Source organism: Lampetra fluviatilis, chromosome 11, assembly GCF_964198595.1.
Source record: "Lampetra fluviatilis chromosome 11, kcLamFluv1.1, whole genome shotgun sequence".
Taxonomy (NCBI): Eukaryota; Metazoa; Chordata; class Hyperoartia; order Petromyzontiformes; family Petromyzontidae; genus Lampetra; species Lampetra fluviatilis.
In genome coordinates, this window is record NC_136285.1 from 1,349,600 (window position 1) to 1,376,593 (window position 26,994).

Below are 26,994 nucleotides of genomic sequence, written 5' to 3' on the forward strand. Positions count from 1 at the left end.
GCGCCAGAGGGGCAGGGGGAGTGGCGCGAGAGGGCCAGGGGGAGTGGCGCCAGAAGGGCAGGGGGAGTGGCGCGAGAGGGGCAGGGGGAGTGGCGCCAGAGGGGCAGGGGGAGTGGCGCGAAAGGGGCAGGGGGAGTGGCGCGAGAGGGACAGGGGGAGCGGCGCGAGAGGGGCAAGGGGAGTGGCGCGAGAGGGACAGGGGGAGCGGCGCGAGAGGGGCAAGGGGAGTGGCGCGAAAAGGGGCAGGGGGAGTGGCGCGAGAGGGGCAGGGGGAGTGGCGCCAGAGGGGCAGGGGGAGTGGCGCGAGAGGGGCAAGGGGAGTGGCGCGAAAAGGGGCAGGGGGAGTGGCGCGAGAGGGACAGGGGGAGTGGCGCCAGAGGGGCAAGGGGAGTGGCGCGAAAAGGGGCAGGGGGAGTGGCGCGAGAGGGACAGGGGGAGTGGCGCCAGAGGAGCAGGGGGAGTGGCGCGAGAGGGGCAGGGGGAGTGGCGCCAGGGGGAGAGGGGCAAGGGGAGTGGCGCCAGAGGGGCAGGGGGAGTGGCGCGAGAGGGGGAGGGAAGGGGGAGTGGCGCGAGATGGGCAGGGGGTGTGGCGTGAGAGGGGGAGGGCAGGGGGGGTGGCGCGAGAGGGGCAGGGGGAGTGGCGCGAGAGGGGCAGGGGGAGTGGCGCCAGAGGGGAGAGGGGCAAGGGGAGTGGCGCCAGAGGGGCAGGGGGAGTGGCGCGAGAGGGGGAGGGGAAGTGGCACGAGAGGGGGAGGGGCAGGGGGAGTGGCGCCAGAGGGGCAGAGGGAGTGGCACGAGAGGGGCAGGGGGAGTGGCACGAGAGGGGCAGGGGAAGTGGCGCGAGAGGGGCAAGGGGAGTGGCACGAGAGGGGCAAGGGGAGTGGCACGAGAGGGGGAGGGGGAGTGACGCGGGAGGGGCAGGGGGAGTGGCGCCAGAGGGGAGAGGGGCAGGGGGAGTGACGCGAGAGGGGGAGGGGGAGTGGCGCCAGAGGGGAGAGGGGCAGGGGGAGTGGCACGAGAGGGGGAGGGGGAGTAGCACGAGAGGGGAAATTAAAGCTCAACGATCGCAGCTGTAATGGAGCGTGGATCCACGGGCATGCCTCAGGCGGGGTGAGTGAGTGTGGGTGAGAGGGTGAGTGTGGGTGAGAGGGTGAGTGTGGGTGAGAGGGTGAGGATGGGTGAGGGTGGGTGAGGATGGGTGAGGATGGGTGAGAGGGTGAGGATGGGTGAGAGGGTGAGGGTGGGTGAGAAGGTGAGGGTGGGTGAGGGTGGGTGAGAGGGTGAGGGTGGGTGAGGGTGGGTGAGAGGGTGAGGATGGGTGAGGGTTGGTGAGGGTGGATGAGAGGGTGAGGTTTGGTGAGGATGTGTGAGAGGGTGAGGGTGGGTGAGATGGAGAGAGTGGGTGAGGGTGGGTGAGAGGGTGAGGGTAGGTGAGAGGGTGAGGGTGGGTGAGGATGGGTGAGAGGGTGAATGTGGGTGAGAGGGTGAGGGTAAGTGAGAGGGTGAGGGTGGGTGAGAGGGTGAGGATGGGTGAGGGTTGGTGAGGGTGGATGAGAGGGTGAGGTTTGGTGAGGATGGGTGAGAGGGTGAGGGTGGGTGAGATGGAGAGAGTGGGTGAGGGTGGGTGAGAGGGTGAGGGTAGGTGAGAGGGTGAGGGTGGGTGAGGATGGGTGAGAGGGTGAATGTGGGTGAGAGGGTGAGGGTAAGTGAGAGGGTGAGGGTTGGTGAGAGGGTGAGGGTGGGTGAGAGGGTGAGGGTGGGTGAGAGGGTGAGGGTGGGTGAGAGGGTGAGGCTGGGTGAGTGAGAGTGTGAGAGGGTGAGGATGGGTGAGAGGGTGAGGATGGGTGAGAGGGTGAGGGAGGGTGAGAGGGTGAGGGAGGGTGAGAGGGTGAGGATGGGTGAGAGGGTGAGGGTGGATGAGAGGGTGAGGGTGGGTGAGAGGGTGAGGGTGGGTGAGAGGGTGAGGGTGGGTAAGAGGGTCAGGATGGGTGAGGGTGGGTGAGAGGGTGAGGGTGGGTGAGAGGGTGAGGGTGGGTGAGAGGGTGAGGGTGGGTGAGAGGGTGAGGGTGGGTAAGAGGGTCAGGATGGGTGAGGGTGGGTGAGAGGGTGAGGGTGGGTGAGGTTGGGTGAGAGAGTGAGGGTGGGTGAGAGGGTGAGGATGGGTGAGAGGGTGAGGGAGGGTGAGAGAGTTAGGGTGGGTGAGAAGGTGAGGGTGGGTGAGGATGGGTGAGAGGGTGAGGGTGGGTGAGAGGGTGAGGGTGGGTGAGAGGGTGAGGGTGGGTGAGAGGGTGAGGGTGGGTGAGAGGGTGGGGTGGGTGAGAGGGTGAGGGTGGGTGAGGGTGGGTGAGAGGGTGAGGGTGGGTGAGAGAGTGAGGGTGGGTGAGAAGGTGAGGGTGGGTAAGAGGGTGAGGATGGGTGAGAGGGTGGGTGAGAGGGTGAGAGGGTGAGGGTGGGTGAGAGGGTGAGGGTGGGTGTGAGGGTGGGGTGGGTGAGAGGGTGAGGGTGGGTGAGGATGGGTGAGAGGGGTGAGGGTGGGTGAGAGGGTGAGGGTGGGTGAGAGGGTGAGGGTGGGTGAGGATGGGTGAGAGGGTGAGGGTGGGTGAGAGGGTGAGGGTGGGTGAGAGGGTGAGGGTGGGTGAGGATGGGTGAGAGGGTGAGTGTGGGTGAGAGGGTGAGTGTGGGTGAGAGGGTGAGGATGGGTGAGGGTGGGTGAGGATGGGTGAGGATGGGTGAGAGGGTGAGGATGGGTGAGAGGGTGAGGGTGGGTGAGAAGGTGAGGGTGGGTGAGGGTGGGTGAGAGGGTGAGGGTGGGTGAGGGTGGGTGAGAGGGTGAGGATGGGTGAGGGTTGGTGAGGGTGGATGAGAGGGTGAGGTTTGGTGAGGATGTGTGAGAGGGTGAGGGTGGGTGAGATGGAGAGAGTGGGTGAGGGTGGGTGAGAGGGTGAGGGTAGGTGAGAGGGTGAGGGTGGGTGAGGATGGGTGAGAGGGTGAATGTGGGTGAGAGGGTGAGGGTAAGTGAGAGGGTGAGGGTGGGTGAGAGGGTGAGGATGGGTGAGGGTTGGTGAGGGTGGATGAGAGGGTGAGGTTTGGTGAGGATGGGTGAGAGGGTGAGGGTGGGTGAGATGGAGAGAGTGGGTGAGGGTGGGTGAGAGGGTGAGGGTAGGTGAGAGGGTGAGGGTGGGTGAGGATGGGTGAGAGGGTGAATGTGGGTGAGAGGGTGAGGGTAAGTGAGAGGGTGAGGGTTGGTGAGAGGGTGAGGGTGGGTGAGAGGGTGAGGGTGGGTGAGAGGGTGAGGGTGGGTGAGAGGGTGAGGCTGGGTGAGTGAGAGTGTGAGAGGGTGAGGATGGGTGAGAGGGTGAGGATGGGTGAGAGGGTGAGGGAGGGTGAGAGGGTGAGGGAGGGTGAGAGGGTGAGGATGGGTGAGAGGGTGAGGGTGGATGAGAGGGTGAGGGTGGGTGAGAGGGTGAGGGTGGGTGAGAGGGTGAGGGTGGGTAAGAGGGTCAGGATGGGTGAGGGTGGGTGAGAGGGTGAGGGTGGGTGAGAGGGTGAGGGTGGGTGAGAGGGTGAGGGTGGGTGAGAGGGTGAGGGTGGGTAAGAGGGTCAGGATGGGTGAGGGTGGGTGAGAGGGTGAGGGTGGGTGAGGTTGGGTGAGAGAGTGAGGGTGGGTGAGAGGGTGAGGATGGGTGAGAGGGTGAGGGAGGGTGAGAGAGTTAGGGTGGGTGAGAAGGTGAGGGTGGGTGAGGATGGGTGAGAGGGTGAGGGTGGGTGAGAGGGTGAGAGGGTGAGGGTGGGTGAGAGGGTGAGGGTGGGTGAGAGGGTGAGGGTGGGTGAGAGGGTGGGGTGGGTGAGAGGGTGAGGGTGGGTGAGGGTGGGTGAGAGGGTGAGGGTGGGTGAGAGAGTGAGGGTGGGTGAGAAGGTGAGGGTGGGTAAGAGGGTGAGGATGGGTGAGAGGGTGGGTGAGAGGGTGAGAGGGTGAGGGTGGGTGAGAGGGTGAGGGTGGGTGAGAGGGTGGGGTGGGTGAGAGGGTGAGGGTGGGTGAGGATGGGTGAGAGGGGTGAGGGTGGGTGAGAGGGTGAGGGTGGGTGAGAGGGTGAGGGTGGGTGAGGATGGGTGAGAGGGTGAGGGTGGGTGAGAGGGTGAGGGTGGGTGAGAGGGTGAGGGTGGGTGAGGATGGGTGAGAGGGTGAGGGTGGGTGAGAGGGTGAGGGTGGGTGAGAGGGTGAGGATGGGTGAGAGGGTGAGGGTGGGTGAGAGGGTGAGGATGGGTGAGAGGGTGAGGGAGGGTGAGAGAGTGAGGGTGGGTGAGAGGGTGAGGGTGGGTGAGGATGGGTGAGAGGGTGAGGGTGGGTAAGAGGGTCAGGATGGGTGAGAGGGTGAGGATGGGTGAGAGGGTGAGGATGGGTGAGAGGGTGAGGATGGGTGAGAGGGTGAGGGTGAGAGGCTGAGGGAGGGTGAGAGGGTCAGGGTGGGTGTGGGTGAGAGGGTGAGAGGGTGAGGCTGGGTGAGAGGGTGAGGGTGGGTGAGAGGGTGAGGGTGGGTGAGAGGGTGAGAGGGTAAATGTGGGTGAGAGGGTGAGGGTAGGTGAGAGGGTGAGGGTGGGTGAGAGGGTGAGGGTGGGTGAGGGTGAATGTGGGTGAGAGGGTGAGGGTGGGTGAGAGGGTGAGGGTGGGTGAGGGTGGGTGAGGATGGGTGAGAGGCTGAGGGAGGGTGAGGATGGGTGAGAGGGTGAGGATGGGTGAGAGGGTGAGGATGGTTGAGGGTGGGTGAGAGGGTGAGGATGGGTGAGAGGGTGAGGGTGGGTGAGAGGGTGAGGGTGGGTGAGAGGGTGAGGGAGGGTGAGAGGGTGAGTGTGGGTGAGAGGGAGAGGATGGGTGAGAGGGTGAGGGTGGGTGAGATGGTGAGGGTGGGTAAGGATGGGTGAGAGGGTGTGGGTGAGATGGTGAGGATGGGTGAGAGGGTGAGGGTGGGTGAGAGGGTGAGGGTGGGTGAGAGGGTGAGGGTGGGTGAGGATGGGTGAGAGGGTGAGGGTGGGTGAGAGGGTGAGTGTGGGTGAGAGGGTGAGGATGGGTGAGAGGGCGAGGGTGGGTGAGAGGGTGAGGGTGGGTGAGAGGGTGAGGGTGGGTGAGAGGGTGAGAGGGTGAGGATGGGTGAGAGGGTGAGGGTGGGTGAGAGGGTGAGGATGGGTGAGAGGGTGAGGATGGGTGAGAGGGTGAGAGGCTGAGGGAGGGTGAGAGGGTCAGGGTGGGTGTGGGTGGGTGAGAGGGTGAGGCTGGGTGAGAGGGTGAGGGTGGGTGAGAGGGTGAGGGTGGGTGAGAGGGTGAGGGTGGGTGGGGATGGGTGAGAGGGTGAGGGTGGGTGAGAGGGTGAGAGGGTGAGGGTGGGTGAGGATGGGTGAGAGGGTGAGGGTGGGTGAGAGGGTGAGGGTGGGTGAGAGGGTGAGAGGGTAAATGTGGGTGAGGGTGGGTGAGAGGGTGAGGGTGGGTGAGGGTGAATGTGGGTGAGAGGGTGAGGGTGGGTGAGAGGGTGAGGGTGGGTGAGAGGGTGAGGGTGGGTGAGGGTGGGTGAGGATGGGTGAGAGGCTGAGGGAGGGTGAGGATGGGTGAGAGGGTGAGGGTGGGTGAGAAGGTGAGGATGGGTGAGGGTGGATGAGAGGGTGAGTGTGGGTGAGAGGGTGAGGATGGGTGAGAGGGTGAGGGTGGGTGAGAGGGTGAGGGTGGGTGAGAGGGTGAGGGTGGGTGAGAGGGTGAGGGAGGGTGAGAGGGTGAGTGTGGGTGAGAGGGAGAGGATGGGTGAGAGGGTGAGGATTGGTGAGAGGGTGAGTGAGATGGTGAAGGTGGGTGAGAGGGTGAGGGTGGGTGAGAGTGCGAGGATGGGTGAGAGGGTGAGGGTGGGTGAGATGGTGAGGATGGGTGAGAGGGTGAGGGTGGGTGAGATGGTGAGGGTGGGTGAGAGGGTGAGGGTGGGTGAGGATGGGTGAGAGGGTGAGGGTGGGTGAGAGGGTGAGTGTGGGTGAGAGGGTGAGGATGGGTGAGAGGGCGAGGGTGGGTGAGGGTGGGTGAGAGGGTGAGAGGGTGAGGGTGGGTGAGGATGGGTGAGAGGGTGAGGGTGGGTGAGAGGGTGAGGGTGGGTGAGAGGGTGGGTGAGAGGGTGAGGGTGGGTGAGAGGGTGAGGGTGGGTGAGCATGGGTGAGAGGGTGAGGGTGGGTGAGAGGGTGAGGCTGGGTGAGAGGGTGAGGGTGGGTGAGGTTGGGTGAGAGGGTGAGGGTGGGTGAGAGGATGAGGATGGGTGAGAGGGTGAGGGAGGGTGAGAGAGTGAGGGTGGGTGAGAGGGTGAGTGTGGGTAAGAGGGTCAGGATGGGTGAGGATGGGTGAGAGGGTGAGGGTGGGTGAGAGGGTGGGTGAGAGGGTGAGGGTGGGTGAGAGGGTGAGGGTGGGTGAGAGGGTGAGGGTGGGTGAGAGGGTGAGGGTGGGTGAGAGGGTGAGAGGGTGAGGGTGGGTGAGAGGGTGAGTGTGTGTTAGAGGGTGAGTGTGGGTGAGAGGGTGAGGGTGGGTGAGAGGGTGAGGGTGGGTGAGAGGGTGAGGGTGGGTGAGTATGGGTGAGGGTGGGTGAGAGGGTGAGGGTGGGTGAGAGGGTGAGGGTGGGTGAGGGTGGGTGAGAGGGTGAGGATGGGTGAGAGGGTGAGGATGGGTGAGAGGGTGAGGGAGGGTGAGAGAGTGAGGGTGGGTGAGAGGGTGAGGGTGGGTAAGAGGGTCAGGATGGGTGAGAGGGTGAGGGTGGGTGAGAGGGTGAGGGTGGGTGAGAGGGTGAGGGTGGGTGAGAGGGTCAGGGTGGGTGAGGATGTGTGAGAGGGTGGGTGAGAGGGTGAGGATGGGTGAGAGGGTGAGGGTGGGTGAGATGGTGAGGGTGGGTGAGAGGGTGAGGGTGGGTGAGAGGGTCAGGGTGGGTGAGGATGGGTGAGAGGGTGGGTGAGAGGGTGAGGGTGGGTGAGAGGGTGAGGGTGGGTGAGAGGGTGAGGGTGGGTGAGAGGGTGAGGGTGGGTGAGAGGGTGAGAGGGTGAGGGTGGGTGAGAGGGTGAGTGTGTGTTAGAGGGTGAGTGTGGGTGAGAGGGTGAGGGTGGGTGAGAGGGTGAGGGTGGGTGAGAGGGTGAGGGTGGGTGAGGATGGGTGAGGGTGGGTGAGAGGGTGAGGGTGGGTGAGAGGGTGAGGGTGGGTGAGGGTGGGTGAGAGGGTGAGGATGGGTGAGAGGGTGAGGATGGGTGAGAGGGTGAGGGAGGGTGAGAGAGTGAGGGTGGGTGAGAGGGTGAGTGTGGGTGAGATGGTGAGGGTGGGTGAGAGGGTGAGGATGGGTGAGAGGGTGAGAGGGTGAGGGTGGGTGATAGGGTGAGGCTGGGTGAGAGGGTGAAGGTGGGTGAGAGGGTGAAGGTGGGTGAGATGGTGAGGGTGGGTGAGAGGGTCAGGGTGGGTGAGGATGTGTGAGAGGGTGGGTGAGAGGGTGAGGGTGGGTGAGAGGGTGAGGGTGGGTGAGGGTGAATGTGGGTGAGAGGGTGAGGGTGGGTGAGAGGGTGAGGGTGGGTGAGGGTGGGTGAGGATGGGTGAGAGGCTGAGGGAGGGTGAGGATGGGTGAGAGGGTGAGGATGGGTGAGAGGGTGAGGATGGGTGAGGGTGGGTGAGAGGGTGAGGATGGGTGAGAGGGTGAGGGTGGGTGAGAGGGTGAGGGTGGGTGAGGGTGGGTGAGGATGGGTGAGAGGCTGAGGGAGGGTGAGGATGGGTGAGAGGGTGAGGGTGGGTGAGAAGGTGAGGATGGGTGAGGGTGGATGAGAGGGTGAGTGTGGGTGAGAGGGTGAGGATGGGTGAGAGGGTGAGGGTGGGTGAGAGGGTGAGGGTGGGTGAGAGGGTGAGGGTGGGTGAGAGGGTGAGGGAGGGTGAGAGGGTGAGTGTGGGTGAGAGGGAGAGGATGGGTGAGAGGGTGAGGATTGGTGAGAGGGTGAGTGAGATGGTGAAGGTGGGTGAGAGGGTGAGGGTGGGTGAGAGTGCGAGGATGGGTGAGAGGGTGAGGGTGGGTGAGATGGTGAGGATGGGTGAGAGGGTGAGGGTGGGTGAGATGGTGAGGGTGGGTGAGAGGGTGAGGGTGGGTGAGGATGGGTGAGAGGGTGAGGGTGGGTGAGAGGGTGAGTGTGGGTGAGAGGGTGAGGATGGGTGAGAGGGCGAGGGTGGGTGAGGGTGGGTGAGAGGGTGAGAGGGTGAGGGTGGGTGAGGATGGGTGAGAGGGTGAGGGTGGGTGAGAGGGTGAGGGTGGGTGAGAGGGTGGGTGAGAGGGTGAGGGTGGGTGAGAGGGTGAGGGTGGGTGAGCATGGGTGAGAGGGTGAGGGTGGGTGAGAGGGTGAGGCTGGGTGAGAGGGTGAGGGTGGGCGAGGTTGGGTGAGAGGGTGAGGGTGGGTGAGAGGATGAGGATGGGTGAGAGGGTGAGGGAGGGTGAGAGAGTGAGGGTGGGTGAGAGGGTGAGTGTGGGTAAGAGGGTCAGGATGGGTGAGGATGGGTGAGAGGGTGAGGGTGGGTGAGAGGGTGGGTGAGAGGGTGAGGGTGGGTGAGAGGGTGAGGGTGGGTGAGAGGGTGAGGGTGGGTGAGAGGGTGAGAGGGTGAGGGTGGGTGAGAGGGTGAGTGTGTGTTAGAGGGTGAGTGTGGGTGAGAGGGTGAGGGTGGGTGAGAGGGTGATGGTGGGTGAGAGGGTGAGGGTGGGTGAGGATGGGTGAGGGTGGGTGAGAGGGTGAGGGTGGGTGAGAGGGTGAGGGTGGGTGAGGGTGGGTGAGAGGGTGAGGATGGGTGAGAGGGTGAGGATGGGTGAGAGGGTGAGGGAGGGTGAGAGAGTGAGGGTGGGTGAGAGGGTGAGGGTGGGTAAGAGGGTCAGGATGGGTGAGAGGGTGAGGGTGGGTGAGAGGGTGAGGGTGGGTGAGAGGGTCAGGGTGGGTGAGGATGTGTGAGAGGGTGGGTGAGAGGGTGAGGGTGGGTGAGAGGGTGAGGGTGGGTGAGAGGGTGAGGATGGGTGAGAGGGTGAGGGTGGGTGAGATGGTGAGGGTGGGTGAGAGGGTGAGGGTGGGTGAGAGGGTGAGGATGGGTGAGAGGGTGAGTGTGGGTGAGATGGTGAGGGTGGGTGAGAGGGTGAGGATGGGTGAGAGGGTGAGAGGGTGAGGGTGGGTGAGAGGGTGAGGCTGGGTGAGAGGGTGAAGGTGGGTGAAAGGGTGAAGGTGGGTGAGATGGTGAGGGTGGGTGAGAGGGTCAGGGTGGGTGAGGATGTGTGAGAGGGTGGGTGAGAGGGTGAGGGTGGGTGAGAGGGTGAGGGTGGGTGAGAGGGTGAGGGTGGGTGAGAGGGTGAGGGTGGGTGAGAGGGTGAGGATGGGTGAGAGTGTGAGGGTGGGTGAGATGGTGAGGGTGGGTGAGAGGGTGAGGGTGGGTGAGAGGGTGAGGATGGGTTTCAGGGTGAGTGTGGGTGAGATGGTGAGGGTGGGTGAGAGGGTGAGGATGGGTGAGAGGGTGAGTGTGGGTAAGATGGTGAGGGTGGGTGAGATGGTGAGGATGGGTGAGAGGGTGAGGGAGGGTGAGAGGGTGAGGGTGGGTGAGAGGGTGAGGCTGGGTGAGAGTGTGAGGGTGGGTGAGATGGTGAGGGTGGGTGAGAGGGTGAGGGTGGGTGAGAGGGTGAGGATGGGTTTGAGGGTGAGTGTGGGTGAGATGGTGAGGGTGGGTGAGAGGGTGAGGGTGGGTGAGAGGGTGAGGATGGGTGAGAGGGTGAGTGTGGGTAAGATGGTGAGGGTGGGTGAGAGGGTGAGGATGGGTGAGAGGGTGAGGGAGGGTGAGAGGGTGAGGGTGGGTGAGAGGGTGAGGCTGGGTGAGAGGGTGAAGGTGGGTGAGAGGGTGAGGGTGGGTGAGAGGGTGAGTGAGAATTTTAAGAATTGGCTTACCCTTGCTGGCAATAACACAGCTGTTTATATGGTCAAACACATCTGTTGTGCCAACTCGCGGTATGTTGACATGAAAGCTACTTGAGTGATACGGTCCAGTGAATTGTAGTTAAGACATTTCACTGTATCGTATCTTATATAGATTAGATTATTCTAAGGCGCTTTACAACAATTATGCAATTATGTGTAAGATATACAGTCGTAACTGGCAACGTTTACAATGTAGTGAGTTTCATAACATTTGTGCGATCCACCAACCCTTGCTATGGAGGGCCAGGGATAATAATTACAATCGTAATCTTTGCATTTACAGTATGATTGTCGATCGCAGATCCAGAAATAAAAACAATTCCCACAGAATCTCGATGCCCAAAACTACGAATGTCCGATCGATCGACCGATCGGTCCGCGTGCTCAGTGATTGTAACACTTCCCTGCTCCCCCTCCGAAGAAGACTCGACCCACGAAGTGGACAGCAGCAGAGCCACACCAATCAACGTCAATTAAACTGCGGCCACTGTTGTAAATATATTGCAACTACTCTACTGTAGCGGGGATCACGTGGATTTAGGATTAACCTGAGCACATTTTTGTTCGGTTTAAGCACGTGACTTAATAAACATTTCCAAGAATAACAATGCATAATCCATGAGCTATATTTTTTGTCATAAGCTCATGTACGCAGTTAATCCGCATATCGGATAAACCGTACGCGCATAATCGAAAAGGCACCCCCCGGTGGCAGCTGCCCCTGTGCAGCATTATGTGGTTCAGCACTACCAAATGGTTATTATATTCTTACATATGGAAATATGTTCAGGAGCTAAATGCCAATGTCGGGGTCTGCTAGCCACGAGAGGGCTTTAGGAGAGAGTTCGTCTGGCTTTGATATTCCACCATTGAAGGACTGCAGTGGTTTACGATGTGGTCCATTGTATGGCATGGCCGCAGTCGCACTGTGGCTTGTTTAAAATTTGAGTCTGACAGTAGGGGGCGATGATTGCTATGTGGAATCCAAATTGTAGGGTTTTTTTATTTGACGAATGTAGACCATGACGCCAGCACACATTTGTCTTATTTTGTTAAATTACCTCAGAGGATCTATAACGTGCACTGTGAAGAAGTAGGGCAGCCACGAACCTTGGTGGCGAGATGTTAACTACCTCGCCTGGTGTATATAAGGTCGTGGGTTAAATCCCGACCCTCACACCTGTTATATATTTGGATTTTGCATGTTCTCCCTGTGGTCGCTTGGATTTTCTCCAGGTCCTCCGGTGTTTCGCTCCACATTTAGAAACATTCGTTGAGAGTATTTGGCTGCTATAAATTTCCACGTGATAAGCTACTTCATTGGGCTATCATTTGTGGCCAGGTAGCTTCTGAAAAAGAGCTACAGTGAGGGAAATAAGTATTTGATCCCCTGCTGATGTTGTACGTTTGCCCACTGACAAAGAAATTATCAGTCTATAATTTTAATGGTAGGTTTATTTGAACAGTGAGAGACAGAATGACAACAAAAAAATCCAGAAAAACGCATGTCAAAAATGTTATGAATTGATTAGAATTTTAATGAGGGAAATAAGTATTTGACCCCTCTGCAAAACATGACTTAGTACTTGGTGGCAAAACCCTTGTTGGCATTCACAGAGGTCAGACGTTTCTTGTAGTTGGCCACCAGGTTTGCACACATCTCAGGAGGGATTTTTTGTCCCACTCCTCTTTGCAAATCTTCTCCAAGTCATTAAGGTTTCGAGGCTGACGTTTTGCAACTCGAACCTTCAGCTCCCTCCACAGATTTTCTATGGGATTAAGGTCTGGAGACTGGCTAGGCCACGCCAGGACCTTAATGTGCTTCTTCTTGAGCCACTCCTTTGTTGCCTTGGCCGTGTGTTTTGGGTCATTGTCATGCTAGAATACCCATCCACGACCCATTTTCAATGCCCTGGCTGAGGGAAGGAGGTTCTCACCCAAGATTTGACGGTACATGGCCCCGTCCATCGTCCCTTTGATGCGGTGAAGTTGTCCTGTCCCCTTAGCAGAAAAACACCCCCAAAGCATAATGTTTCCCCGTCCATGTTTGACGGTGGGGATGGTGTTCTTGGGGTCATAGGCAGCATTCCTCCTCCTCCAAACACGACGAGTTGAGTTGATGCCAAAGAGCTCCATTTTGGTCTCATCTGACCACAACACTTTCACCCAGTTGTCATCTGAATCATTCAGATGTTCATTGGCAAACTTCAGACGGGCATGTATATGTGCTTTCTTGAGCAGGGGGACCTTGCGGGCGCTGCAGGATTTTAGTCCTTCACGGCGTAGTGTGTTACCAACTGTTTTATTGGTGACTATGGTCCCAGCTGCCTTGAGATCATTGACAAGATCCTCCCGTGTAGTTCTGGGCTAATTTTCTCACCGTTCTCATGATCATTGCAACTCCACGAGGTGAGATCTTGCATGGAGCCCCAGGCCGAGGGAGATTGACAGTTCATTTGTGTTTCTTCCATTTGCGAATAATCGCAACAACTGTTGTCACCTTCTCACCAAGCTGCTTGGCGATGGTCTTGTAGCCCATTCCAGCCTTGTATAGGTCTACAATCTTGTCCCTGACATCCTTGGAGAGCTCTTTGGTCTTGGCCATGGTGGAGAGTTTGGAATCTGATTGATTGATTGCTTCTGTGAACAGGTGTCTTTTATACAGGTAACAAGCTGAGATTAGGAGCACTCCCTTTAAGAGTGTGCTCCTAATCTCAGCTCGTTACCTGTATAAAAGACACCCGGGGGCCAAAAATCTTTCTGATTGAGAGGGGGTCAAATACTTATTTCCCTCATTAAAATGCAAATCAATTTATAACATTTTTGACATGCGTTTTTCTGGATTTTTTTTGTTGTCATTCTGTCTCTCACTGTTCAAATAAACCTACCATTAAAATTATAGACTGATAATTTCTTTGTCAGTGGGCAAACGTACCAAATCAGTAGGGGATCAAATACTTATTTCCCTCACTGTATGTAGCTCAGTGGGCCTTTTCTGGTAAAATATGTTTTTTATATAGTTTTTATTAGTTGATAAAAACAAGCGGCGAATGCGCTACCACTGGGCCACGTCACTGCCACAGTTGATACAGAGTGGTGCAGTTATCCGGAGCACTGAACACAAGTCATGCTCTACACACAAGCAGAGCAGCAACGCCCTCCTCTCGAGACCTGACCAGGTTTAAAAAAAGACAGCTCTGTGCTTTGAAAGATGCCATTAATTTTAGTATGATGGCTATTTATAAAGGTGGAACTTTATTTAGACACTGCGTATTATCCGAGAGTCATCCTCGTAAGATGTTCTTGTGCGTGCGTGTGGGTGGTGCAGACGGCATGGAGATGCACCACGAGTGTGTGTGCTCGGTGCAGGAGTGATGGGGCTGTCCACCGCACTCTGCATTTCCCGATCACTGCCGCACGCCCACATCTCTGTGCTGGCTGATAACTTCAGTCCTGACACCACTAGCGATGTGGCAGCTGGCATATTACACCCAAGTACAATACCTGGTATGTCCTTATCAGCAGACATCCCCCCCCCCCGCAAAGTAACACAGCACCCACACGCAAGCTTTAATTCCAACACGTGGAGTTTACAACATGCACCCTGCATCACCGGTGAGTGACGCCCATGTAGGATGTACACGGTATGGGATAGCATTGCACTCTACAGGTTTCCGCAGAAAACAACCGGATGGGCTCTGAGTTATTTATCTTTTCCCTGTGGTAGTCGAGTTCGGTGATGTGGGTTGATCGTGTGGGAGATACTGTATCTCAGAGACAGACGTTGCATATTTCTGTCTGCCATTGACATTCACCCTCATCTTGGCTGGGTGTAATATTTGAGAGCCACACATTCCTACTTAAGCGCTGTTTTGTGACAGGTCAAAAAGGGCAGCTGTTTTGAAAGAATCCACGGAGGATTTTATAAGGGACTAACAAGTATAACCCGTGAAAACAAAGTTTTTCACTATAAATCCTTTATATGCGTGGCGGCTAGAGTCCTCTCGTCCTCTGGCTTGAGATGGCTGCCACCTATGGGTCAGATGATTGTCTGGCAGCATTAAACAATTGGTAATTAAATATTTAAAATAACTTCCCTAAACAGCGTAAAATTTTGGAATGTTTTTTTCACGAAAATGCGTTGTCACGCATAACGAGTCTGTGTGCAAAATGTCAGCTCGATTGGATCACGGGAAGTGGGTTAAAAAACTACCGAAATATTTGCACGGTCCTAAGCAAGCGAACTTAATATAAAGGATTTAAAAAGAGATGATTTCCATTGAAGGGGAGTCCGAGCGCTTAAGACTTCCTGGTCACGAAGAGGCCGTCGGCCACAGCAGGGCCCTGGTGTCACCAGCAGCTGCCCGTGTGTTACGTTTGTGGTGTGCTGCCACCCCCTCCTCCCAACAAAGATCCCCCATATAGCCTTAACAGACTGTAGGGACAAGTGCTGTTAGCGAGCACCTATGAAGGCCGGAACGGTACACGAGGGGGTGGGTGGCCAGCGACACGCCCGACCACCTTTGTCTCCCTCAGCAATGTTTACACACCGCACCAGGTACTCATGTGAGGGTTATTCGACCTAGGGGAGGCCCGGGACCAGTTCAGATAATCGTCACTGGTGTTGGCCGTGAGTGGGAATCGAACCCGTGTCGACGGGTTCATAGCGCAGCGCGCTAACCGCTACACTATCGCCCCCCCCCCTCCCAACAGGCACTCCCACAGACACGCTACGCTACTGGTTCAAGGAGACATTTGAGCACGTTCTGGGACTTGCACGGCGAGATGACGCTCCCTCCATCGGTGTTCAGCTTGTGTCAGGGTAAATATTCCCATGTATGCTCCGACACGTGCATGTAAAATAGTCGGTAAACGACAACCGGTAACCGTTTTCATAATCGATTGCTGGTTCCAAAGGTCAGGAAGCCGTCACTGTTTCCACTAGAATGTTCTTAATGAATGTACTGATTGACACACGCGAATGTATAAACGGCACAGTGGTTCAAGTCACAGCATGGTACAATTTCCCTCGTTTCTCTGTTAAAAGGTAAAGGTACAACCCTGCAATTGTTTGCTGATGCCAGAGGGAGCTCTAGAGGATATGTTGTCTACTCTTCCACACTGACCAGATGTCTTGGAAAAGGTAGGCATTCCCACACTTTACCCCACCACACATGACCTGCTGATCGACTGTGGTGAATCCATTTACACTGCTCGGTGGACAGAGGTGGAGGGATTTAAGAAACTTGAACCATTGTTTTAACTCCTGCGCTTGGAGATGGAAGCGAACCAGCAACTTGCACCTGTGCTAACCATTACACTGCTGCAGTGGCGGCTCCTGCAAAATCTCTCAGGGTGGGCAAATGTCTGGATGATTGATAAGGTCCACCCATGCAATGAATAAATTAACAGCTTAAGCATGTAAAGGCAACTTCACTTCTTTAATATTAATGAAAAATAAAGTGACTCTTACAATACATCTTGTTTGTTTATATACTCACTATTAAAACAAACCACTCAAGTTAATTTTATTAAAGATTCCACTAGGTGGCGATAAATTATATTGTTGGATGAAACGTGCTTACGTATGATGACGTTAGCACGTATGATGACGTTAGCACGTATGATGACGTAAGCACGTTAGTGCATGCCCTCCCGGAAGCCATAGAGAATGCATTGCAGCGCCCCCGTTCGAAAAAAAACATCTTTGAATGTAAGTCTATGGGGCCACTCGGGGCGATTCTCAGCCGTAGTGAAATCGCCCAAAAAGAGGCGGTACTCCACAGAACGTGACATGACGCTGATTGGACTATATCCAGAGGCTGACAGTGACGGCTAGCGTGACTCTGTGGTTGAATGACATTGGTGGTGCGTCGCCCAATCGCCCTAATGAAGAAACCGCCCCTGCACTGCTGACAGCTCTGCCCGTTTATTTAAAAGGTAAAACACCTTATTCATGTTGTTATATGTTTCTATTTGTGTGGAAAAGTGGTTTTACAATTTTTTTCAATGCAGTCACCAGTAATGGAAAAATAACCATATGAATAATGCAAGTATAAATGTACACAGTGTACAGTGAGGGAAAAAAGTATTTCATCCCCTGCTGATTTTGTATGTTTGCCCACTGACAAATAAAAGATCAGTCTACAATTTTAATGTTAGGTTTATTTGAACAGTGAGAGACAGAATAACAACAACAAAATCCAGAAAAACGCATGTCAAAAATGTTATAAATTGATTTGCATTTTAATGAGGGAAATAAGTATTTGACCCCTCTGCAAAACATGACTTAGTACTTGGTGGCAAAACCCTTGTTGGCAATCACAGAGGTCAGACGTTTCTTGTAGTTGGCCACCAGGATTGCACACATCTCAGGAGGGATTTTGTCCCATTCCTCTTTGCAGATCTTCTCCAAGTCATTAAGGTTTCGAGGCTGACGTTTGACAACTCGAACCTTCAGCTCCCTCCACAGATTTTCTATGGGATTAAGGTCTGGAGACTGGCTAGGCCACTCCAGGACCTGAATGTGCTTCTTGTTGAGCCACTCCTTTGTTGCCTTGGCCGTGTGTTTTGGGTCATTGTCATGCTGGAATACCCATCCACGACCCATTTTCAATGCCCTGGCTGAGGGAAGGAGGTTCTTACCCAAGATTTGACGGTACATGGCCCCATCCATCATCCCTTTGATGCGGTGAAGTTGTCCTGTCCCCTTAGCAGAAAAACATCCCCAAAGCATAATGTTTCCACCTCCATGTTTGACGGTTGGGATGGTGTTCTTGGGGTCATCGGCAGCATTCCTCCTTCTCCAAACACGGCGAGTTGAGTTGATGCCAAAGAGCTCCATTTTGGTCTCATCTGACCACAACAATTTCACCCAGTTGTCCTCTGAATCATTCAGATGTTCATTGGCAAACTTCAGACGGGCATGTATATGTGCTTTCTTGAGCAGGGGGACCTTGCGGGCGCTGCAGGATTTCAGTCCTTCACGGCGTAGTGTGTTACCAACTGTTTTCTCGGTGACTATGGTCCCAGCTGCCTTGAGATCATTGACAAGATCCTCCCGTGTAGTTCTGGGCTGATTCCTCACCGTTCTCATGATCATTGCAACTCCACGAGGTGAGATCTTACATGGAGCCCCAGGCCGAGGGAGATTGACAGTTCTTTTGTGTTTCTTCCATTTGCGAATAATCGCACCAACTGTTGTCACCTCACCAAGCTGCTTGGCGATGGTCTTGTAGTCCATTCCAGCCTTGTGTAGGTCTACAATCTTGTCCCTGACATCCTTGGAGAGCTCTTTGGTCTTGGCCATGGTGGAGAGTTTGGAATCTGATTGATTGATTGCTTCTGTGAACAGGTGTCTTTTATACAGGTAACAAGCTGAGATTAGGAGCACTCCCTTTAAGAGTGTGTTCCTAATCTCAGCTCGTTACCTGTATAAAAGACACCTGGGAGCCAGAAATCTTTCTGATTGAGAGGGGGTCAAATACTTATTTCCCTCATTAAAATGAAAATAAATTTATAACATTTTTGTTATGCGTTTTTCTGGATTTTTTTGTTGTTAATCTGTCTCTCACTGTTCAAATAAACCTACCATTAAAATTATAGACTGATCATTTCTTTGTCAGTGGGCAAACGTACAAAATCAGCAGGGGATCAAATACTTTTTTCCCTCACTGTATTAGCAAGATGTTAAAAGCAATATAGTGCAATGCTTCATAGTCTCGTATTCATATTTAGGCATTGGTTTGTGAGAGCTTGAATGAGAGCTTCAGTTTCCACTAAAACAATTATTGTTTCGTAATCTCCAAGATGTAACTTACAAACGGATTCTATTCCTGTGCCCAGTTCGTAAGTCGGAACACAATGATGTACTGTATTTAAATGCACATATGGTCAGTGTTATTAAATGTGTTACGACCGAACAAAAAAGGGAAGCATCTTAAAACTCATAAATAAGAAATATTGTACACTTGCATGTAATAAATATTGTATAGTAAATAAAATATGAAACAAAGTTATATAAATATAAAAAATCTGTTTTATTTCCACTTACCTTGAGTCCTGATGCTGGCTTGCTTGTCGGAAGGGGCGCAATGAGCCACCCCAATTGCACACACATGGGGGCAAACAAATACAAAGGTCCCCAGTACAGCCTTAACAGACTATTGGGGCAAGTGCTATTAGCAAGCACCTATAAAGGCCAGCACGGCACACAAGGGGGTGGGTGGCCAGCACTACGCCCGGCCGCACCAGGTACACATTTGAGGCTGAGTCGTCACTGGTGTTGGCCGTGAGCGAGATCGAACTCGGGTCGCCGCTCCCCACACACACACACATGTACACACACACGCACAGACTCCCAGCGCTTGGCTGACTCATTAAATCTCGCGGAGGATCGCTCCGCTGAACAAATAGTTCCGCGGTTCAGTTTGCTAAGTCGATGTCAAAAATAATGTTTCATAGAAGTTGGTGTTCGTAAGTCGGATGTTCGTAAGTCCGGGACTGCCTGTATTTGGTATTCATTCTATTTTTCTAGCATTGGCTTGACATATATGCAGTCTATGGCAGAAAAAGGACATGATTCGAGACCAAGGCTGCAGTCAGGTTGAAGCGAAATATAAGCAAAACAAAAGACACGTCCGACAGTCGCTAATAGAAAAAATAATTATTAGAGGGATGCTACTGGAAACACTATAAAATATGTACACTTAGAGCAATTCATGAAGGCAGATTGTAATCAAAAGATGAAATAAAGAGGTGAATGTGAGCAAGATGTAGAGCCTATGAAAATCAACAAACCATTGTGCTTAATGAAGAAGTTTTCAATGAGTGCACATTACCTGGTATGACAAACGGATCAGATACACGGACACTGACAAAGAAAATACAAAGTGTTAAAAGTACACAAAGAAGCATGCGGAGATTTATGTTGGGAATTGCACTGAAATACAGAAAGGGAATGCATAAATCAGATATCAATGTAAAATAAGGACGTGATATTGACGGTTAAGGAATGTAAGGGCGTGAAGTGGCTGGGTGGATCAGAGGTCAGTGGTGAGCCGATGCTGCTGAGAGCCTGGGTAGCAGTTAATCTGCACAGTTCCCTGATTCTCATATATAGTAAGTTATACTCTTTGGTTCTTTCGGTAAAATCACGTAGGTAAAATAAAATAAATCACGAATCTGGGTGGTCTAGCAGCCGAAGGTTTTAGGGAGCTCTGCTTGGTCTGATCGATTCGAGATGGCATTGTCATCCTCTCAGCCGACAAGGGCATGGATAAAACCACTTACAACAACAAAATTCAGGACCTTAATGATGGCAGCTATACCAAAATCAACAGAGATCCCACCAACTGCCTAGCCACAAAATCAACAATATCATCACTAAATCGACTTCTCTAATTGATCAGACCAAGCAGAGCTCCCTAAAACCTTCGGCTGCTAGACCACCCAGATTCGTGATTTATTTTATTTTACCTACGTGACTTTACCGAAAGAACCAAAGAGTTTGGATTCCTGCAGTCATGAAAGCTTCAAATCAAGATATAGTAAGTTGATGGTCTTGGCCTGGTCAACAATGCTGCACAAACAATATCGTATAGAATTCTGTTTTGTGCTTCATTTGGTGATTGGGAGAGTGTTGCCCCCTCGTGTGGGCAAAAAGGCCACTTAGAGGGTCTTCTTCCACCCCCAACCCAGCTTATATGTAAGCTCCTAGCTTGGATTGTCTCATTCTTCACCTGAGGACGGCTGCTTGCGTTGTGGCCGAAACGTCGTGAGAATTGTTTCATTTTATTATGTTTTATTTTTATTATTTTATTACTTCCCTTCTACGTGACTTTACCGAAAAAACCAAGAAGATGAATCCCTGCAGTCACGAAAGCTTTAAATCGAAACTTAGAGGGTTCTCAATAATTGTTATATTTTCTTCTGCGGATCGTTCTCTGACACGGGGACGGTGATGGAGGGGAGGGAGCTCCGAAGGGATGATTTATCTCACATCATGTCAAAAGTACAGTGAGGATAAAAATTGTAGTAAGTCCAACTGAGTCGCAGATTTTGTGTTGGGCGCAACACTATTTATTTCACCAACTCAACACAACATAACGTATTCTTTGGTTTTTTCGGTAAAGTCACGTATAAAGAAAAAAGAATAAATTAAATAATAGCATACGACGTTTCGATTGCAACACAAGCAATCATCATCAGGTATAATGAAATGGCGACATAGAATCTAACCAGAAAACTATAGACAGACATGTAAGCAGACAGATATCACCAAGATACATAGAGAGAGCAACCCAGGAACAGAGAGGGGTGATCGTCTCTGTGGGGTGGCCTTAAATAGACGATCACCCCTCTCTGTTCCTGGGTTGCTCTCTCTATGTATCTTGGTGATATCTGTCTGCTTACATGTCTGTCTATAGTTTTCTGGTTAGATTCTATGTCGCTATTTCATTATACCTGATGATGATTGCTTGTGTTGCAATCGAAACGTCGTATGCTATTATTTAATTTATTATTTTTTCTTTATACGTGACTTTACCGAAAAAAACAAAGAATAATTCCTGCAGTCACGAAAGCTCCAAAAATTAAGATACAACATAACGTAACCTACATTTGGGTGTTGAACGCCCACACTACGGCAGAATTAGGCACGGTTTGCAATCCCAGTCCGGACCACGAGCTGGGTCCCGGACCGCGTGGCTAGAGGCTTCTTCAACCCGATGTGGATCTTCTTCACCAACAACCCATAGAACCCCGAGCCCCTCACGGGGCCCCCGTTATATTGGCCTGGGCTGAGGCTGGCTCCGCCCCTCGCCCCACCCACTTTCTAGATCTCTCCAGCTCTTTCCAGAAGGCTCCTGAGAGCTCCTTTATACTACGTGACTGCCCAGCGGCACCCGTCCACCTGTGGCCCCCCTCCAATATCATCCAGTCACGTGTCAACTAGCATATTATGCCCCAACGTAACCCTGGCTGGCTTACACTCCCTCTCGCTCCCTCACCGGGAGCCCGCACCGCACACTGTACGTGGTGCCTCCGCGCTGACGAGCGCTCACCCAAGCCCCGTTAGGGCTGGTACTACATCCAGTAACCGGGCTGCACATAATGGCAACATATCCACTGTGACTTCGCAAGCCCGGCACCACACAGTGACATTCACAGTCACTACAAAATGGAGAAAAGCGACAAAAAAAGTTAGAAAAGGAAAATAAGTGTTCTTGGGCAGCACACATCGCTAGCAGGTATGGCTGATGGATGAAACTGGTGACGATGGCAGCCAAAGGAGAGAACGTGCCCACGAGGATCACCACCATGGAGATAGCGTGGTGAGATCAGTTTAACTGCAGGAATGATATGGAATTTGGCATCCAAAGTCCACTGGGGTCTTATCTTATATCGTTCATATAGAGCCTTTCAAGGCACTTTAAAATAGTTGTAACATTCTTCGTGAGATGATGGTTAAAATAAGGAGTGGGATTATTAAAAGTGGTTGTGTAGTTATGGTGACAGGAGGACGGGTGGTAGTGGTTAAGGAGGGGTAGGGGTAGTGATAGGGGTAAAGGTTGTGAGAGCGGCTGGGGTAGGCCTGGTCGTAGCTGGGGTGCAGGGGCAGGGAGTAGCAGTAGCAGTAGAATGGGCAATGGAGAAGAGATGGGTTTTAAGGGAAGAATGGAAGAATAGGCATGGAGAGGCCTTGATCCAGCAGTGGTCTGGCCATGGGTGCTGAGGATGAATAGCAGCACAGGCCTTGATAATTGTGTTTTCCTATTGTTTCCTCAACGCCCAGTTTGTTCAGGAAACAGTTTCCACTCTTGATCTTCTGAGCTACTTTGGAAAGGTGGTATTTATATGTGAGCATATGGTCTAGGTTGACCCGTAGAAACACTAGCTTTTGATCATTTTAACCATTCAAAAATATCTTAACAACTACAATTTGAATGTGTATAGCGTTTACATACAATCACATCTCAAGAAACTTTAGTTGAACCCAAGGGTTACTTATAGGATACACAATATGAACACATCTCCATTGTAATCCGTAGTTTGTTGAGAAGGTTGTGGAGTATCCATAATAAATACAAATGTATTCTCCATTTGTCTGATGACTATGCCATCCACACCAACACCAAAGTCAGTATTTTGCTGACCCACCCATACTGGGCATCTGTAAAAAAGAGCCTCATATCTCATCGGATTCCTCCTGCAGTCTAAATGAAGATTCTGATTCTGAAGTATTATTAAAGATAATTTATGTTCCTTGTTTACCAAGGAATCCTGAGTCTCAGTACTTTTTCTGGAGGGACCTGCTAAGTTTTTGCAGTAGGGGATGATGTTTTTTCGTGTAATCCCAGGTAAATTTTCAGTATTGGGATGTTTGACCCAAACCAGTTAGATTGGATGTGTTTTTTTTTTATGAGAGGATACCAGGGAACCCGGAGGACACCGATGCAGAACAGGGGTTACTTCCTCTATACAGAAAGGCACCCAAGTAAGGAATTGATCTAAGGGACATCTTGCTGTGAGGCCCAAGTGTTACCACTGTGCCTTCCTGCTGCCCTAGGATGAAGTTAATACGATGTGCCCAGTGGATGCGAGTGTCTGTGTGTGAAGTGGTCTCTTTTGTTTTCAGATACGAAGTGTTCAGGGAGCCCCCAGTGGAGCGCCTCCCTTTCTGGGCTGACTTGGTGATTGGGTTCCGCGCAATGACCGATCAGGAACTGTCTGGGTTTCCGGGGCACACCTTCGGCTGGTTCTTCACTACGCTGCAGTGCGAGAGCTCCTTTTACCTGCCCTGGCTGATGAAGAAGTAAGCAGCGCACTTGGCGTGACCACACGCAGTTAACACACTCACTTGCGCTACCAGACTTGGTTAACACACGCACTTGCGCTACCACACTTGGTTAACACACGAACTTGCGCGACCAGCACCGATGCACTGAATGTCACTATTTGGCAGCCCCACAACATAACAAAAATCCAGATTTTTTTTTCTGCTCTGCAAAGTTTCTTGTGATACAAATTTGTGTTAATTAAAAATAAAATATTCATCAGTAGCCCGAAACCAAAAAACAATTTTAAAAGTAAATGACAAAAAATATGATTTAATGCATTTTAATTACTGTGGTAAGTCAAAAGCCCATGTAAATTCACACCTAAACATCCCACAGTGTTAAAACACACGATGTAATCCAACCATGTAGCTGGTAAAGTCAAGACGCTGTACATGGAGGGAGGGGGAGTATGCATTTAGATGGTGTAGTAGGATTAAAGGGGTAGGGACAGGGGAATGGGGAGGAATATTTACTTATGAACATACAAATAATTTCTAAAAGTAAGGGGGTTGGGGCATCGGAAGAAATAAACCTTTAATGCTGTTATAGCCTCTCGTGAAATCTAATCGGCTGCCTTAAATCTTATCTGAACAGGCCAGAGCAGGTGAGATCACCTTATCCTCAAATGGAAAATAACAATCGCCCAAATACGGCTGCACTGCTCCACAACAGTGGAACGCATTTTGAACTCGTACCTACTTGCGAGCCTTCTCCGAGGGCACAAGTGGTGGGGATTCACTCGTTGTGCCCGGGTAACAACAGCTGCATTACAACCTAGACGACGAGTTATGGTTACTACTCAATATCTATACAAGGAGGGACAAGCAGTGAAATCTAATATTTTGAGAAAAGTCAGCTGCAAGCAGAGACAAAGAGGAAAGTCTTTTAACAGTACACATGTCCAGGTGGAGGAAATTTGAGACCCAGAGGCAGCAGAGGAGAAGAAGTAACCACCACGTCCCATGGAACGGGGCTAACCTGAGGCATTATAAGAGAAAGTCGCTGGGAGGGGAAAGAAGAGATAAGATGGGAGAGGTCGGTGGTACCAAGCCAATGCAATTTAAAATGTCTTCAGTAATTATTTACATTGTAAATGTATTACCAGTTTGGTAGGAAACACATATATTACACATTTTACTTAAATGGTACATTTTGTTTGAACATGTTGTGAAATACTCGTAAATATGCTTATACACTGGACTATTTTTAATACACCCAAATCAGATATTGTACCTGCATTTGTCCAGAATGTATATGGTTTGTGTGCCAGGCAGCTCAGCGGAAGAACAAGCGGCTTGCAAATGGAACATTGCAAGTGTCGATAAAATGAGTACCACTTTGTGGGGGAAGCCAACAGTAGTTGTCCTATGAATACTCACTCCCCACCATAGGAATCTGGAATTTTTACCACTCGCTTAGGGCTGTAAGCAGATGGGCACCACCTCAATGCTCTTTTAAGCATGACATCACTTGGACTTTTGTCTTTCTTTAGGCTGCAGTCGGCAAATGTAGAGCTAAAGAAGATGCATGTGGAAAATATATGGCATCTTCATGGTAAGTATGACGTCGTTGTCAACTGCACAGGCCTGGGCTCCCACGCATTATTCGGAGACAATAAAGTGTATCCGGTGCGTGGGCAAGTGATAATGGTGCGCGCTCCCTGGCTAAAGCACTTTGTGCGTGCAGGGGATGGGCACACTTACATATATCCGGGGGTGCGTGACGTGACGCTTGGCGGCACGCGTCAGAGTCACTGGGGTATGCTGCTCCCCGTAGCGGAAGATTCCCTGGGCATATGGGAGCGATGTTGCGCCCTGGTGCCTTCCCTAAAGGGATCGCGGCGAGTTGACGTGCGAGTCGGGCTGCGGCCAAGCCGGACCTCGGTCCGCCTGGAGAGGGAATGCCTGGCGTGTGGGGCACTGCGCATGACGGTGGTGCACTGCTATGGACACGGGGGAGTCGGGGTGACGCTGCACTGGGGCTGCGCCAGAGAAGCGTCAGCGCTCGTCTGTGATGGCCTCCGAGGCCACGTCGCGAGCGCTAAGCTGTGAGCAAGTTGTTGCACGACATGCTTACGCAAACTAATTTACAAAGCGATAGAGATATCGCTTGCAATGTTAACGTCTCATGATAGATTAAATTACTTTATATTATTTTTGTACACCAGTTTAACGATAATAATATAGCCACTTTCAAACATGTCGCATCAGTATGCGTGTAAAGTAGAAAATTTAAGACAAAAGTGTGTATGCATTGAGGATACGATTCCATGCTGCTGTGACACTGCAGGCGTGCACCCATCCACGTGCATACTCGGGGCTGCCCCTTCCTAGGTCCAGCAGCTAAAGCAGGTGCTTTGTCTGCCATGCCAGGGGCAGCCGAGCATTTTTGTCACTATTAAGGGAGAGTGCAGTTATTTATAATGCTTAATTATCTGGCTTATATCTGATTTGTTGTTCCTTCGAGGTCATGACACCTATTTAGGAAGCTGGGTTAATGAGACACAGTTATTTTGACTTCCTTGATTTTTAATCGGACTTCCTCGATCTTGCACTGATCATCTAGTTTCAAATGAAACCTCCAATATAATTGTTAAATTTGATTGTGAGAATAACTTTTCAACTTATCACTGAACTGAAACACTAATTCGCCCGTTTAACGAGTGTACAAATTACAATTTAATTGGTTTTGACTGCATCAGGGGGTGGAGGGTCTTAATGACACACTTTTGGTCGGTCATGCAGTGTTTACCTTCGGCAGGTGATTGTATTACATTTGTTTTGCTGCTAACGTGTATTAATTGTAATTAAATGCAAAGTTAAAAAAATTGATACTTAACGATGAAAATTGTATGAATTAAACTAATATAATTTGACACGTGCATCCTTGGTGTAATATGTAATTATTCACTTTTCCATCATTTCATAAATGCCTGTGTTGTGGATGCTATTTTACTTCTCATGATTGATCTTTCCTTCAAGCATCTGTTTCTAGTCTGCCAGGTTCTCTCATGACTATCAAGTATTAGATGTAATCCAGTTTTCTTCAGTTGAATTTTGATGGAGTCGTTGCTTGCTGGGTCCACACACCAGCTTTCTAAGACCGATTCAGTCTTTGTACCAATTGATGGCCACAATATTGGTGCTACTCAGGCAGTTCACAGTCAGTGTTGTCCTTAATGCCTCTGAAACACATATTAACACCTGATTAGCTCACAGTGACGACACCACATTTACCCCCACTATTTAAGACCGAAATAGGAGGATTTCTTCACAATTCTGGCTGTCGCCTGATGAGACTGGTTGTAATTACCGGCTAAATGTCGTACTCTATTTAAAAATGTGGGTTTAGCCCCCAACACACCGGTGTGCTGAACTATTAACTAATTGGCATGGTGTGTTTACGTGACAAACCTTATTAATTGGCTTGTCCAGTGGTGTTGGGCTTAATGACACATTTATATTTATGCAATTTAACCCCAAAAAAACGTCCTATGGACGATCACTATGACTTGGTTTTTTCATCTTAAAATATAGCCCAGCTGCATCCTTCCACTATCGGACACTTGAGAAGCTGGTTTATGCGTTTGTTTTCTCTCGTATTGACTTTTGTAATTCTGTATTCGTTGGCGTCCTCCTTAAACTGGCGTCTACAACAAGTGCAGAACGTGGCAGCCAGAATTCCTACGCACAGCACGCCTGTTGCTGAACACACTACCCCTGCACTGGCATCTCTCCATTAGCTGCCGGTCCGGTTTCACAGAGTTCAAGATTATTCTCACCTACCAGGCTCTCAATCATGCTGCTCCCTCATATATACAGAACCTCCTTTGCCTAATATGTTCCAACAAGAGCACTGTGGTCTTCAGAGTCTGGCCTGATGTGTGTATGTGCCGAGGTTACGTCTGGAGGACGATGGGTTACCCGGCCTTTTCTCGTGTGGCCCCCATGCTGTGGAATTCACTTCCACTGGACGTTTGCTCTGCTGCCTCCCTCATTTTATTCAAACTTATTCCTAAGGCTTTTTCTATCTCTTGAATTCTTTGTTTGTCGTTTGATTTTATTGCTGTGAGCCTGCATGTGTGTGTGTGTGGTTTATACAGCGCCTTGTGATCTTCAGGTGAAAGGCACTTTAGAAGTGTACATTATTTTTATATCTTATTCCTGAATGTTCA

At 51.8% G+C, this 26,994-nt stretch overlaps 1 protein-coding gene across 2 annotated transcripts; it reads left to right on the forward strand.

The window, feature by feature from the left end:
• The first annotated feature begins 1,028 nt into the window (after positions 1-1,028).
• Positions 1,029-25,695, forward strand: DDO (D-aspartate oxidase). Of its 2 annotated transcripts, none has more exons than XM_078860777.1 (5): positions 1,029-1,110; positions 14,695-14,803; positions 15,029-15,124; positions 22,619-22,795; positions 24,313-25,695. In XM_078860777.1, exons 3-5 carry the CDS (start codon positions 15,111-15,113, stop codon positions 24,869-24,871), a joined length of 750 nt encoding a protein of 249 aa, XP_078716903.1. In that variant the 5' UTR covers positions 1,029-1,110; positions 14,695-14,803; positions 15,029-15,110; the 3' UTR covers positions 24,872-25,695. The 2 variants fall into 2 exon arrangements, with proteins under 2 accessions (XP_078716903.1, XP_078716902.1); XM_078860776.1 differs by lacking the exon at positions 15,029-15,124 and adding an exon at positions 13,310-13,488 and having other exon boundaries at positions 1,036-1,110.
• The last annotated feature ends 1,299 nt before the right edge of the window (positions 25,696-26,994 follow it).